We start from the raw sequence: 16,940 nt of genomic DNA on the forward strand, positions 1-16,940 counted from the left end.
AAAAATACTTTTTAGACCGGGGGAATAGGACAGGTATAAGGACTTGTCCTGACATATTTTTTAAAACTTTGCCTCTAATTACGACTATTTGCCAATAAGCGGAAATAATACTAAACTATGAATACTTTTGCTCCGTCGAGAGACTCATTTCCAACAACAAATGCACAACACAACTTTATTTTTACTACTGGGAACATGTGTGTCAGTGACAAACACATGCGCGTCTGAAATGCGCGAGTTTCCGTATTGTATATATTGGCATGCAGTATTGTGCCACTTCCCTGACCAAAGTGGGCTTTACGATGAGCGCTGACAGCATTACCACATCCAAGCTGTTTACACCACCTGTGCATCATTGGCAGAGAGTTGGAATCTGCTGCTATTAGGATGTCTGAGAGTCTGGGCCATGGGCCTAGCACGAGGCCCTCAGAAACTCTGTACTATTTAAAGCTCATTGAGCCGAACAACTTTTGCACTGAATGTCCGGGGCTAAACTCAACAGGAGGCCGGTTATTTTGGTACAAAACACAAACGATTTTGACATACTCTTCCTAGGGAATTCATACGATTGCCACCAAATAGGGCCAATATGATCTAAAGTCATTGAGGATGCAAAATTGCAGAGGGATTTTTTCTTTACAATAGGGATCTCAAACAGATCAGCTGTGACGATGCCTTAAATTTATGCTGAAAAGGGTTAATAACCCTTTTGAACGGTAGTGTGTGTATATATATCTTCTTCTTCTTTGTCTTTCGGCTGTTCCCTTTCAGGGGTCGCCACAGCGAATCATTTGCCTCCATCTAACCCTATCTCTGCATCCTCTTCTCTCACACCAACTAACTTCATGTCCTCTTTCACTGCATCCATAAATCTCCTCTTTGGTCTTCCTCTAGATCTCCTGCCTGGCAGTTCCAACCTCAGCATCCTTCTACCGATATATTCACCATCTCTCCTCTGAACATGCCCAAACCACCTCAATCTGGCCTCTCTGACTTTATCTCCAAAACATCTAACGTGGGTTGTCCCTCTGATAAACTCATTCTTAATCCTATCCATCCTTGTCACTCCCAAAGAGAACCTCAACATCTTTAGCTCTGCTACCTCCAACCCTGCCTCCTGTCTTTTCTTCAGCGCCACTGTCTCTAAGCCGTAGAGCATCGCTGGTCTCACCACTGTCCTGTACACCTTTCCTTTCATTCTCGCTGATACTCTTTTATCGCACAACACACCTGACACTTTTCTCCACCCATTCCAAACTGCCTGTACCCGCCTCTTCACCTCCTTTTTACACTCTGCGTTACTCTGGACCGTTGACCCCAAGTACTTAAAATCCTGCACCTTCTTTACCTCTGCTCCCTGTAGCCTCATCGATCCTCCTGGGTCCCTCTCATTTACACACATGTATTCCGTCTTGCTGCGGCTAATCTTCATTCCTCTGCTTTCCAGAGCATACCTCCACCTCTCCAAATTTTCCTCCACCTGTTCCCTGCTCTCGCTACAGAGCACAATGTCATCTGCAAACATCATAGTCACCCTGTCATACGCTTTCTCTAAATCTTAAAAGACACAATGCAACTCCCTGTTACCTTCTCTGTACATCTCCGCCAGCATCCTCAAAGCAAATACTGCATCTGATGTACTCTTTCTAGGCATAAAACCATATTGCTGCCCACAAATACTCACCTCTGCCCTTAACCTAGCTTCCACTACTCTTTCCCACAGCTTCATTGTCTGGCTCATTAGCTTTATACCCCTATAATTGCCACAGCTTTGCACATCTTCCCATTCCTCTGGAATCCTCTCACTCTCCAAGATCTTGTTAAACAAACTTGTCAAAAACTCTACTGCCACCTCTCCTAAGCATTTCCATACCTCCACAGGTGTGTGTATATATATATATATATATATATATATATATATATATATATATATACATACATACATACATACATACATACACTACCGTTCAAAAGTTTGGGGTCACTTGGAAATTTCTTTGTTTTTGTTTAGTGATTTATTTTATACATTCTACAACAATACTGGGGATTTCAAAACTTCTCGAGTTACTTTGCTGTACTGTAACCCTGTTCCCTAGAAAAGCGGGAACGAGATGCTGCGTGAAAATGCTAAGGAAACATCTTTCTGTGTTGCCGGTTGTGAAGCATGTGTGTATCAAAAACGCCAAATTTTGGCATATATAACCTCGGTCAGGTGATGTCATCTGATGAAGCGCACCTGCAGGTTATAAATAGGAGTGAACCGGAAACATTCCTCAGATCAATTTTGTCTGACAGGACGTCCGCAAAGTCTAGGCAGGATGGGGAGACTGACAGACAGGCGTGCAGATCTCCAATTCTTTTCAGTGAGGTAATGGCCATCAAAAAAAACATCTTAAGGGTCAGAAACCTGATAGCCGCTGACTCTAGTGGTTCGAAAGGGGTGTCATTTAGACCTTTGAGCATGATACATAAATCCCACGAAGGGACAGTGGCTCTAGTGGGTGGCCTCAACCGTTTAGCTCTCTGGTGGCTAGCTTGTTCAAGCGGCGTGAGCGCAGACCGCCCTAGCGATTAATGTACGAGACTACCGATGTGTTGTCCACTCGCACTAAAACATGGTAGCCTCTTAAATGCTGGAGGAAGTGCTGTAGGGCCAAAAATAGAGCCATCATTTTGAGGCAATTGATGTGCCATGCGAGAAGATGGCCTCTCCAGCTCCCTTGGGCTGGACGGCCATCCAAGACCCTTATTTGCCTTTGGGGATTGGCCCTTGAGTGACATCCCCTGGCTCTTAGCCACAACTGAAACACTCTCTTGTGCAGGAGGCCCAAAGGTATCACCGTGGATGCAGCTGCCATGAGGCCTACTCATTTTTGAAAGCGATGTACAGTCACTCTCTGGTCTAGCTTGATGTCCTTCAGGGCATTGCGAATGGATTCTATACGAGCGGGGGACAGCATAATGACCGACGCCCATGTGACACCCAAGTATGTTGTCCTCTGAACCGGTAAGAGAATGCTTTTTGTAGCGTTGAGTCTCAATCCTAAAGAATGGAGATGAGCTAGGATGACATCCCAATGTCGAAATGCTAGCTCCTGAGACTGGGCTAGAATCAGCCAATTGTCTATGTAATTTAAAATACGGATGCCCTGGAGTCTTTAGTACCCAGGGAGATATGCCTGGCAGTAGCTTCCACGCTGCCAGTTACTCCAAAAGGGGCACAAGTTTTAGCACTTCGGCTGTACAGGGGGATGTTAGCGGTTCGGCATCCTGAGACACAGCAGGATGTGATGGAAGGACTAACGTGCTGTTGGAGACCAAAACACTAATGGCGGCGGAACCTGAACACTGACCCCCTGGCGGTGCCAGGGAGGGCACTTTCTTATTGAAAAGTATGTTATGTGCCCCTCCCCGGGTTGGGGCCACCCCGACGGTCCTGGGCGCATAAGCTTCGGGACTTCTTCAAAGTGCGGTGGTCAGATCTCTTTGAGGCGACTTGTGAAGGGCGGCGAGCCATACCCCAGTCCTTACGGGGGGGTGCCCGGCTGCTGACGCTTTCCTTCTGCTCTATCATCCACAGTGCCGCTCGTGTTTAAATCTTTTAGCAGATCAGCCTGGTACACCTGCAAGACCGCCATGGTGTGCAATGAAGCGCTGACCTGCTGCTTGAAAAGCCCTTCCTACCAGGGTACAAGAAAGTCTACATGGCTTGGAGGGAAGCGTTGGCTTCTTTAGGGAGGATGATGTCCCAGGAGAGAGATAGCCCACAAGCGTTTCTTCTATCTGGGGCATCATCATATAACCCCGTGCTTTCGCATCAACAATATTCGCATAAAATGAGGACGATGGTACAAAAATACGGGATGAGTAGGGCTTGCTCCAAGAACGAGTTAATTCATTGTGGAGGTCGTCAAAAAAGGGGAGAGAGCAGCATTGTGGCTCCATCTCCAGGCCACCCGACAGGAATCTGTCGTCTAATTTAGAGTGTTTGGGGAAGGCTCCTGCACGCGTTATCACTTCAAGCAGCTCCTTCTATTCTCTCTCGTTTTAGAGGAGCATTCTGAGGTAGCTACTTCCATTTCCACAGAAGCAAGAGAACAAGTCTCTTCTACATACTCACAAGAAGCACCGGGGCGCTTGTGAAGTGGAAGGAGAGACTTCCCGACCCGATGAGAGGGCGAGAGAAAGAAGGAGGGAATCCGTCTCGGGAACATCTGCCAGATCGGCTTGTGAACCCCAGGAATGCAGCGCGGCTCGTGGTTCTCTAAAGAAAGCGAGGCGCGCGGGAAGCACTTTCATGGGGAGAAGATCACAGTGTTCACAGTCTCCTTGAAGCCCAAGGAGAGTGTGCTTTTCGCCTAAAGACTCAAAGCAAAAAGTGTGGGGATCCCCCTTCGAAAGAAAATTTTCACTAGGGGGGACACATCCCAATTTAAACTCTCATTTTATTTGTGAGTTAACACTTTTCTTTGCTTTTAGCTTGCTTGTAAACACACGCAACACAATGCGGTCTAAAGACAAAAAGATCTGAGGAATGTTTCCGGTTTACTCCTATTTATAACCTGCAGGTGCGTCTCATCAGATGACGTCACCTGACCAAGGTTATATAAGCCAAAATTTGGCGTGTTTGATACACACATGTTTCACAACAGCCAACACGAAAAGATGTTCCCAAAGCGTTTTCACGCAGCATCGAGTGTAGCCTTTAAAAGGGAACTATAAAATAACACATATGGAATTAGGTAATTATGTAACAACAACAAAAACAACAGTAAGTTGTTATTTTAAGGTCAGCCTGTCTGTAATAGTTCCTGCAGGAACAGTATTGTTAAGTGCATTTGCAAAATCTATCAAGCACCATAATTAAACTGGCCGTCATGAAGGCCATCCCAGGAGGGTGAGACCAAAACCTACCTAATCCTGCTAGAAGACACAGAGACAAAGACATACTAATGCAAATATAAACTCAAAGCTGCAGAAACCAAAAGGCCAACTATAATTAAACTAAAACAAAACATAACCCACTTAATAGAACTCACATTAATGCTCGACCCAGTTTCCCAGAACAACCAGCTATTTATAACGAGAGTAATGAGCTACCTCGTTCAGGTGAGCACCCGCATCACCTGACCGAGGTGCCTTCTGGGAAACTGAGTCTACCAACGAAAACTACAAACTAAAAACTGTGCCCTCTAGTGGGCAACCCTCACAATAATATTGTGGCGTGGGCGGGGCGGCGGCTACAATATACTCAACAATCTCCAAACATCAGGGGCTGACATGTTAAACTTAGGCAGTACAGAAAAGTATATTATTCATTATGTAAATACATTTCTGAGAAACAAAATGCTGACGAAAATAAAATCAAATCAGTTCAAGTGTATGAAAAAACTATCAAGATTTAATTAAACTCAATTTTATTTTATTTCTATAACACTTTTAACAATTGACATTGTCACAAAGCAGCTTTACACAATCAAAATAATTATTTAAGTTTATATGAAATGTAAATGTGTAGGAATCAAAATAATGAGATCGTCCCTGATGAGATTTACTATCATTAATTAATATTGCTTTTTGCTGTTTGTCTTAGATGGCGCTAACATACGTCCCGTTGGTGGCAGTAACTCCTGCTCTGGTAGAGTGGAAGTCGGTTTTAATAACACGTGGGGAACAGTGTGTGATGATGACTGAGACATGAATGATTCAAGATGGCGCCGGTGAGGTCGGCTGCCGTCACGACTGCTCCGACCAGATTTTCTTTGTTTTTGTTATTTAAGTTAGTTTTTACCGTTTTAAAACCAGTCAAATTACCACCATGGAGTACATTAGTTATGATAGAGACACTCTTGTTTCTATTGGTATACAATGTACTCACAATTCGACGTTTTTAACTCCGGATCCGAGCTGGCCGAGTGAGATCCTGAGGGACAACAAAGGACGCGACGCGAAGCGGCGGCCCCGAGGGAAACGAGCCGGCGTCAGGAACAGGCTGAGAGCCCGTGCACACCGCACACCTCTGCCTAGCATCCTGCTCGCCAACGTCCAGTCACTGGAGAACAAGCTCGATGACCTCAGGGCCAGGGTAAAGTTCCAGAGAGACATTCGGGACTGCAATCTCCTCTGCTTCACCGAGACGTGGCTGAACCCAGCGGTGCCGGACCACGCCATCCAGCCGGCCGAGTTCTTCTCGGTTCACCGCATGGACAGGACGCGGAACTCGGGGAAGTCAAGGGGAGGCGGCGTGTGTTTAATGGTGAACAGCAGCTGGTGCAACAGCGCGAGCGTTGTTCCTCTCACACGCTCCTGCACACCAAACCTGGAACTACTGTCCATCATGTGTCGTCCTTTTTACCTTCCTCGGGAGTTTACATCGGTCATAATCAGCGCCGTTTATATTCCACCACAAGCGGACACGGACACTGCCTTATGCGAGCTGCATGAGGCACTCACACAGCAACAAACACAACACCGGGACGCTGCGCTTATTGTGGCGGGGGACTTTAATAGTGCCAACCTCAAACGCGCAGCGCCAAACTTTTATCAGCATATCACCTGCCCCACCAGGGGCGAAAGGACACTGGACCACTGCTACACAACGGTCAAGGACGGCTACAAGGCACAATCTTGTCCACCGTTTGGTAAATCCGACCACGCCGCCATCTTCCTCATGCCAAAATACAAACAAAGGCTGAAACAGGAAGTTCCGGTTCAGAGGGAGGTCGCGCGCTGGACGGACCAATCGGTGGCCGCGTTACAGGACGCACTCGATGACGCAGACTGGGACATGTTCAGAAACAGCTCCGATGGTGACGTCAGCGTGTTTACGGAAGCGGTTGTGGGATTCATCGGGAAATTAGCGGACGATACCGTAGAAAAAAAGACTATTAAAACGTTTCCCAACCAGAAGCCGTGGGTGGATAAAACCATCCGCGACGCTCTGAGATCTCGCACCGCTGCCTACAACACGGGACTCGCGTCGGGGGACATGGAACCGTACAAGGCTGCGTCATACAGCGTCCGGAAGGCGGTGAAAGAGGCGAAGCAGCGCTACGGGAGGAAACTAGAGTCACAGCTCCAACAGAGTGACTCTAGGAGCCTGTGGCAGGGATTGAGAACAATAACGGATTATAAAGCACCAACATCCGGTATGATAAACGTAGACGTGTCTCTGGCAGATGAGCTCAACACTTTCTATGCTCGCTTCGAGGCTGCAGCTAAGGACGCTAGCGATGCTAATGCTAGCGGCGCTAACGGCTGCAGACAGGAAGTCACTGCCAGCACCGGAAGCGCGTTCATCATCACCGAGCATGACGTGAGGAGAGCCTTCAAGAGAGTGAACACCAGGAAAGCAGCAGGACCAGACGGCATCTCAGGCCGTCTCCTCAGAGCCTGCGCAGACCAGCTAGCACCTGTGTTCACTGAGATATTCAACATCTCTTTATCTCAGTCGGTGATCCCCACATGCTTCAAAGAGTCCATCATTGTTCCTGTCCCAAAGAAACCTCATCCTGCTTCACTCAATGACTATCGCCCTGTAGCCCTCACTTCAGTAGTGATGAAGTGCTTTGAACGCCTGGTCAGAGACTTCATCATCTCTTCACTACCAGACACACTCGACCCACTACAGTTCGCTTATCGTCCAAACCGTTCCACGGACGATGCAATCTCTCATCTCCTCCATACATCTCTCACTCACCTGGACACTCGGAGGGGGAATTATGTGAAAATGCTCTTCATCGACTACAGTTCTGCATTTAATACCATAATTCCCTCCACACTTACCACCAAGCTGGAGCACCTGGGACTCAGCTCATCTATGTGTCAGTGGATCTCCAACTTCCTAACTGGCAGACCACAGGCAGTAAGGATGGGCGGACATGTCTCAGCCCCTCTCACTCTCAGCACTGGAGCCCCCCAGGGTTGTGTTCTGAGCCCCCTGCTGTACTCTCTGTACACCCACGACTGCGTGGCCACTACCAGCTCCACCACCATCATCAAGTTCGCTGACGACACTGTTGTGGTGGGCCTGATCACGAACAATGATGAGACGGCCTACCTGGAGGAGGTTGGAAATCTGGAGAACTGGTGCCAGAGGAACAATCTCCTCCTGAACGTCAGTAAGACAAAGGAGCTGATAGTGGACTTTAGTACAAAGCAGGTGAGGAACTACCAGACCCCCGTCATCAACAGAAGCCCAGTGGAGAGAGTGGACAGCTTCAGATACCTCGGTGTTCACATCACGCAGGACCTGGCATGGTCCTGTCACATCAACACCGTGGTAAAAAAGGCCCGGCAGCGTCTCTACCACCTCAGACGCTTGAGAGACTTTAGACTGCCCTCCAAGGTGCTCAGGAATTTCTACTCCTGCACCATCGAGAGCATCCTGACAGGAAATATCACGACCTGGTTCGGGAACAGCACCATGCAGGACAGACGAGCTCTACAGAGGGTGGTGCGATCAGCTGAGCGCATCATCCGCATCGAGCTCCCTGACCTGCACTCGATCTACAACAAGCGGTGCTTGACCAAGGCCAGGAAGATCGTGAAGGACCTCAGCCACCCCAATAACGGACTGTTTACTCGGTTGCGGTCTGGGAAGCGATTCCGCTCCTTGAAGGCCAACACAGAGAGACTGAGGAGGAGCTTCTTCCCGCAGGCGATAAGGTCTCTCAACCACAACCACACCACTATGCAGAACTACACAATATTTTCATAATTGGTCAAATCCATCAATCTTCTTACATCCATGAACACTATGGACAATTACACGCTCACCTTCCTTCATATGTACACTACATGTCGTACGTTACATCCTGGACCATTGCACAAAGACACTTTAATAACTTTGCACACCTACCTTCACAACTACACTACATTTTACAGTTTTACGTTTACATCCTGGACCAGTGCACAAAGTCACTTTAATAACCTCTGCACTAAGACACTTTGTTCCATGCATATTTGCACACACCGTAAAGTATATTTCAATTTGCACAGTATATTTCTATTTTGTACATCCTATTTCTATTTTTATTTTTAGTTCTATTTTTTCATAGCACATTTCTATTTTTATTTTTAGTTCTATTTTTCCTAGTTTAATTTAATTTTGTAATTTAATTTCTATCGTATTTCTTTTATTCATATTTATTTCTTATTTGTAAAATTTAACTCTCTTCTAGGGTCAATGGCAGTCGTATAATACATTTCACTACATTTCGTACTGTGTATGTTTGTGTATGTGACAAATAAAATTTGAATTTGAATTTGAATTTGAATGATGCACAGGTGGTGTGTAGACAGCTTGGGTGTGGTAATGCTGTCAGCGCTAATAAACATGCCACCTTCGGTCAGGGAAGTGGCCCAATATGGATGGATGATGTTCGCTGTTCCGGAAGTGAAAGCACCATCACACAGTGCACTCATAGTGGATTTGGAACACACAACTGTGGGCATAGTGAAGATGCTGGTGTTATTTGCTCAGGTACAGAAATTTTATATTATGCCTTTTTAATAAGTGTGTATACCGTACTGATGAAATTTAATTGGCTAATTGGCTAGTAATATACAGTGGTGTGAAAAACTATTTGCCCCCTTCCTGATTTCTTATTCTTTTGCATGTTTGTCACACAAAATGTTTCTGATCATCAAACACATTTAACTATTAGTCAAAAATAACACAAGTAAACACAAAATGCTGTTCAAAGACTTCCACTCTACCAGAGCAGGAGTTACTGCCACCAACTAGCCGTATGTTAGCGCCATCTAAGACGAACAGCAAAATATATGGTAATATTAAAAACAGCACAGAAATACAAAAAGGAGGTGTAGGAGGTACCTTTCACCAGTTTGTAGGTAAATTGTCAGTTTTTAGACAGTTCTTCACAACTCTAGGACTAGGTCATTTACCCTCAGAACACCTACAGTAAGCTGCTTTCTGTGTGTGTGTGTGTGTGCGTGCGTATTTGTGTGTGTATATATATATATATATATATATATATATATATATATATATATATATATGGAGTTGTATTGTGTATGCATAAGTGATGGCTCCTCAACTGCCCACTGATGGTAGGAGTATGTGATGGTGAGGGCATGGTTTGGTGTCGGTATGTGAAGGATGTAAGGATCATGCATGTGGGAAAGAACTCACACTTAATGAGAATGTGCCTAGTTAAAAGTCACTGCTCTGAGTCGATAGAGTTCATGACAACAAAGTGTCAGCCATTCTATCTGGTGTGGGAGTTTAATGTTGTGTACGTCACCATTGTTTACATCCCGCCAGGTGCTAATGCTAGCGTAGCGTTGCAGGAGCTTCATGATACCATCAGCTCGCTGCAGACTAAACACCCGGAGGCATTTTACGTGGTTGCGGGGGACTTCAATCACGTGAAACTGACGGACACTCTTCCCAAATTCCACCAGCATAGGGAAATTCCAACACGGGGAGAAAATATTCTGGACTGTGTGTATACAAACATCCGCGATGCATACAGAGCTCTCCCCCGCCCCCATCTTGGCACTTCCGATCACATAGCCGTACTGCTAGCGCCAGCCTATCGCCCCCTGCTGAGGAGGACAATACAAACAAAGAAAACGATCACTGTATGGCCCAGTGATGCAGACATTGTTCTCCAGGACTGCTTTCAGTGCACTGACTGGCAGATCTTTAAAGAAGCAGCCACTTACGGGGATTAGCTTGACTTAGATGAATACACTTCTTCCGTTCTCGGCTTTATATCTAAATGTGCTGATGATGTAACCACCACCAAGACAATTACCTGTTTTCCTAATCAGAAGCCCTGGCTGAATGCTAAAGTAAAGGCTCTGCTGAAAGCTAGGTCTGCTGCATTTAGGGCAGGTGATGCATCAGCGGTAAAGTTGGCGAGGAAACAACTGACGGCAGGCATTGGGAAGGCTAAATCCACATACGCCCAAAAAATCCAGGGTTACCTTACGTCCAACGATCCGCGAAGTATGTGGAAGGGCATTAAATGCATCACAGACTACAACACCAAAGATGCACAATGCCCTAGAGACCCCTCCCTGCCTGATATACTAAACTCAGTCTATGCCCGCTTCGAGGAACATGACAACCCTCCTCCCTGTACCAAGCTCCCATCACTTTCTAAAGACACGCCCCTTAAAGTAACAACAGCCGACGTGGAGAGCATTCTAAAAAGAATTAACCCCCTCAAAGCTGCAGGCCCTGATAACATACCAGAAAGGGTACTTAAGGACTGTGCTCACCAGCTGTCAGAAGTGTTAACTGACATATTTAACACCTCTTTGTCAACTGCGACTGTTCCTACCTGCCTGAAGACTGCCACCATTGTTCCAGTCCCAAAGTGTTCAACAGTGACTTGTCTGAATGATTACCGCCCCATAGCGCTAACACCTCGGGCCTGATTAAAAAGGCCCACCAGCACCTCTACTTCCCCAGGAAGCTAAAACGACCTGGGCTTGGAAGCCTGGTTCTGAAGAGTTTCTATCGAGGAGCGAATGAAAGCATCATCAGCTCCTACATTACTGTGTGGCATGGCAATAGCGCCGTAGCTGAGAGGAAAGCCCTGCAGAGAGTAGTTAAGGCTGCACAGAGGACAGTGAGGAGCAGGCTCCCCTCTATCACCGAACTGTACACTGCAAGATGCAGAGGAAGAGCCCTCTGCATTATTAAAGACTCCACCCACCTTGCACATGCTCTATTTCATCCTCTTCCCTCGGGCAGAAGGCTAAAGAGCCTTCAGTGCAAGACCACCAGGCTCAAAAACAGCTTTTACCCTGAAGCAATTAGACTGCTGAACTCTAGCCGTGCTCTGTAGGTCCCCTCCCATTTAAACACAATCAAACTTTTAGTGTAATATATAATAGTTAAATATACAATGTGTGCCATCCATCCTCTGAAAATGTGAAATACACTATGTATAGTTTATGTCTAATTTCCTGCATAATATATCTCTGACTGCTCTTATTTATGTTCATGTATATACATATTTACACCCTCATATTTATACTACTATGCTATCTCTGTGGCTTAAACGGGACCTGGGTCCTAATTTCGTACCAGAACATGGAAGTGTGCTGGTATGACAATAAAGCTCCTTGACTCCTTGAATTATTGAATGTCTGTGTGCATATGTCAGGGGAGCATTAAATGAGGAATCAGAGTGAGAAATGGGAGAATACCACTTGCAGCTGCACCACCTATATTTACATTTGGGCATTTTGGCAGATGCTCTTATCCAGAGCACCTTACATTTTTTTTTTATCTCATTACACATATGAGCAGTTGAGGGTTAAGGGCCCTGCTCAAGGGCCTAACAGTGGCAACTTGGTGGTTGTGGGTTTTGAACCTGGGATCTTCCGAACCGTAGTCCAATGCCTTATCCACTGAGCTACCCCCAGCCCAACATATATGTTCTTTACCAAACGCGAAATGAACAAAAGAATACAATTTTGACTCACGACTGTCACCAGGGTCTATTGTCCTTTCCTCAATTTGTCCTGTTACAGTCACATTTATTACAGAAGTATATGGCAGGTTCGTGGTTGTTGTCACAGGTATCCTGGTTGCTGTTAACAAGTGGAAAATCAGAGCATTTCTTGACAAATCTTGACAATTCATAGCAAAATGTTAGGTGCAGTATGTTATTTTAAAGGTATATCTTTGCAAGTAAATTTTTTAATTTCATAGCTTATAAATAGTTAATTCATAAATGATGTTTAGCATATAATGTCAAAGAGTTTAACAACAAAGAACCATCAAGAATCCAAATTTTGGACAATTCAGCTGACTCAAATCGTTTTTTTATTTTTAGCAGTGCATTCTAAAAAAAGTGATTACAGAAGAAAAGAGCAAAATAAAAAACTAATTAAAAATCTCTGTTTGATTTTAAATACTGTTAACATTATTTGTAAAGGTCAGAGTTCACATGTTTAGCTCTGTCTGATCATTTTTTAGACTCTCTTTCAAAATAGAGCTTTCTACATTTGGGTGGAGGGTGAGGGGTGTTGTTGTGTGTGCACACCCCACGGTTTGTATACCTGTTCATATGGTAACCTGAAATAACTTTAAATGGGTAAAATATATGTTGTTTTTATAGATACAATTATACTTTTTGTTTACATTATTTGCAAATTGACATGTTAGAAGTAAATCTCTGTGAAATGAGTCCTACACAATCACAATCCCTAAAGACTTTGCTCCCTCCCCTATGGGTGGTATTGTATTCATGGTTTTTAAGACACTGATGAGTGCTGGCTCTTCTGCTTGACTCTACTGCATAAAGATTATCAGCAAACACACAAACTATCTGCATCCTGGTTGTCTTTGGGTTCTGCTCTGTCTAAGTGCTTAAATAGTTTCAATAATCCAGCAAACACTATATTACACACTGTGTGCTTTAGTTTTCTAAATTGGATTCTTCTCCACTGGTAGGGTAGGTTTTTAACTTTTGTACTGTTTTTGTAACACGATTGGTTCTTACTGTATACTGTACCTAGTTTTCGCTGTTTGGTAGTGTTGATTGCAGTGTGATTGAAGTAGGTCTAAAGCAATTTGTTCTCAGGTAATTAATCAAGAGTAGTTTCAGACTCTGTCCATACGAAGCCGGTGCGTTCCCTATCCGATCATTTTTTTGCGTAAACACGGCGTTGTCTCAAGAAATATCTGTGTACACACGAAACCACTGAAAACGGTGTAGTATATATGCCAGACCAGTATGGGGCGCTGTAATTCTGCCATAGAGATACACTATACACGGAGAAGAAGACTTTGAGCATGCGCATAACCTTGCGCACTGTATACGAACCAAGATGGTGTTGTCCATTATCGCTTGTTGCTCAAAACAGTTGCATAGAAACAATAGATTTTGCTGTAATAAAGCTAGTAGGCTTTGTAGCAACACGAACACAATCATGTAGTCCCCCATTATTGTTGTTGCTGTTACGTGTGACGCAGCCGACACGTGATGTGATGACATCATCGTTTCACAAGATATACGGATTGGCCGTACACACGAAGACACAAGGGTGTCATTTTCAGATTTATCCACTTTGGGACCCGGTTTAAAAAAAAATCGGTTTCAGGCTCCTAAAACGCCGGATCCGTGTGGACGAAACGCCAATACGATAAAAAATTTATACGTATACAGCGAAACGCGTCTCTGTGTGGACAGGCCCTCAGGCTTCCTTAATGTGTGAATTGTGGGCAGGGCTTAGCTACATATATTGAAGGTGTCTCCGCTAATAAGCATATCCTGCAATAAAGTTTGTCAAGAATCTAGATAGCAAGTGCACAGAGAATTGACTCTAACCCTTGTTTACCAAAAAGTTAAAGTTTTTATAGACAATTACCTCAGTCTAGCATGTGTCTTCAACCTATCTCTGTCAGTTCTCACAGACCATGATGCTTTTACTCACACAGCAGAGGCAGATCTCCCAGAAACCTCATGTTGTTTTTATACAGTAGATAAAATTACATTTTGTTCACATTATTTGCAAACTGACATGTTAGAAGTAAATCCCTGTGAAATGAGTCCTACACAATCATAATCCCTAAAGACTTTGCTCCCTCCCCTATGGGTGGTATTGTATTTATGGTTTTTAAGACACTGATGAGTGCTGGCTCTTCTGAATAAAAATTATCAGCAAACACACAAACTATCTGCATCCTGGTTGTCTTTGGGTTCTGCTCTGTCTACACACAAAGTGCTCAAGTAGTTTCAATAATCCAGCAAACACTATATTATCAATACATGTACATGCACAAATGTCAAAAAGCTAAGTAATTGTGCTACATCTATGTATTGTTTTTACAATCTACTGAAATTTAGTTGTTTATTATAAAAATTATCACATTTATTAGAAGGTCACAATTTAAGAATTTTTATTGTACCTGAGCAAGTAACACCAGTATCTTCACCATGGTTACAGTTATGTGATCCGAATCCCCTATGAGAGCACTGTGTGATGGAGCTTTCACTTCCAGAACAGTGAACATCATCCATCCATATTGGGCCACTTCCCTGACCAAAGGTGGCATTTTTATTAGCGCTGACAGCATTACCACATCCAAGCTCTCTACACACCACCTGTGCATCACTCATGTCCCAGGAATCATCACACACTGTTCCCCACTGGTTATTATAATAGATCTCCACTCTACCAGAGCAGGAGTTACTGCCACCAGCCAGTCGTATGTTACCTCCATCTGAGAAAAACAGCAAAATGTATGTTGATATTCGAAATATGAAAAAAATGCAAAAAGAAAGAAATTTAAAGCAAATTGTAAGATGTAGGAGGTACTATGTGACAGTTGGTAGGTAAATTATGACAGTTTTTAGACAGTTCTTGACAAATCAGCATGAGTTTGGCACAAGAACATAGTGATTTTTAGTACATTTTAGGTCTTTGCAGTTAACATGTATTCATTTCATATCTGATTTATGACATGTGATATCACACAGTTGAGCAACCAAGAACCATGAAAAATTTTTATTTAAAAAAAAAATTGTTGTGCTGTAAGTGGCACGGTGGTGTTGTGGTTAGCACTGTCGCCTTGCACCTCCAGGGTCCGTGTTCGATTCCCGTCTCTGTGTGCATGGAGTTTGCATGTTCTCCCTGTGCTTGGAGGGTTTCCTCTGGGTACTCCGGTTTCCTCCCACAGACCACAAATATGCAGGTTAGGCTAATTGGTATACCAAATTCCCTGTAGAGTGTGAATAAGAGTGTGTGTATCTGCGATGGATTGGCAGCCTGTCCAGGGTGTACCCTGCCTCATGCCCTAAGCCCCCTGGGATAGGCTCCAGGTCCCTGCAACCCTGAATACAGGATAAAGCGGTATAGAAGATGCGTAAAAGTAAGTGAGTGTTGTGCTGTAGCTAAAACTTTGGGAATGTGGCTCAGTCCTAAATATTTTTAATGAGCAACTATTTTACTTTAAATTTATTTAAACTCTGCACTGCGACTGTAAAAACAAAAACAATACATTTTGTGCTTTCGACATAAATATATACATTTAAACGCTTAGAAAAATATTTTGAATCAATATTTGTATGATAAAGCTAAAATGCTGACCTGCATTTTTTACACTCCTTTATAATGCACAGACACACTGACTGCGCAGTGTAAAAAAAAAAAAAAAAAAAATAGCTGCGATTTTTGTGCTCTACTAGATGCTACATTGCAGATGGTGTCAAAAGACTTTTGTCAAAGTAAAAGCAGCACGTTGTAAAATCCAACTAGCGGTAATATTATATGTATGAAGGATGTATTATACTGGAATTACACTGTATGAAGGATGCAGACTAAATGCATCCTGGTTGTCTTTAGGTTCTGCTCTGTCGACACACACAAAGAGCTCAAGTAGTTTCAATAATTCAGCGACCACTTGATCCTCAAGCTAAAGGCACAAATGTCAGAAAGCCAAGTAATTGTGCTCTATGTATTGTTTTTACAATCCACTAAAATTTATTTGTTTCATATAAAAATTATCACATTTATTACCAGGTCATAATATTTTTTTTTATTGTACCTGAGCAAGTAACACCAGCATCTTCACCATGGTTACAGTTGTGTTTTCCAAATCCATTATGAGAGCACTGTGTGATGTTGCTTTCACTTCCAGAACAGTGAACATTATCCATCCATATTGGGCCACTTCCCCGACTAATGGTGGCAACTAGATGAGCGCTGACAGCATTACCACATCCAAGCTGTCTACACACCACCTGTGCATCATTTATGTCCCAGTCATCATCACACACTGTTCCCCACTGGTTATTATAATAGACTTCCACTCTACCAGAGCAGGGGTTACTGCCACCAACGAGTCGTATGTTAGCGCCATCTGAGACAAACAGCAAAATATATGGTGATATTAAAAACAGGACAGAAATACAAAAAGGAGGTGTAGGAGGTACCTTTTACCAGTTTTT

The 16,940-nt window shown here is 44.0% G+C and overlaps 1 protein-coding gene across 1 annotated transcript in view; it reads right to left on the bottom strand.

Annotated features, from left to right (window-relative positions):
* The window catches only part of LOC128544932 (deleted in malignant brain tumors 1 protein-like), a 65,486-nt gene that overhangs the window by 34,370 nt on the left and 14,176 nt on the right, over window positions 1–16,940 (bottom strand). The window contains exons 3-4 of the mRNA XM_053515244.1: window positions 16,538–16,852; window positions 14,900–15,214 (exon numbers count right to left, since the gene is read on the bottom strand). Of these exons, the coding sequence (XP_053371219.1) occupies window positions 14,900–15,214; window positions 16,538–16,852 (630 nt within the window). The remainder of the gene's footprint in view (window positions 1–14,899; window positions 15,215–16,537; window positions 16,853–16,940) is intronic.

Source organism: Clarias gariepinus, chromosome 16, assembly GCF_024256425.1.
Source record: "Clarias gariepinus isolate MV-2021 ecotype Netherlands chromosome 16, CGAR_prim_01v2, whole genome shotgun sequence".
In the NCBI taxonomy this organism is placed as follows: domain Eukaryota; kingdom Metazoa; phylum Chordata; class Actinopteri; order Siluriformes; family Clariidae; genus Clarias; species Clarias gariepinus.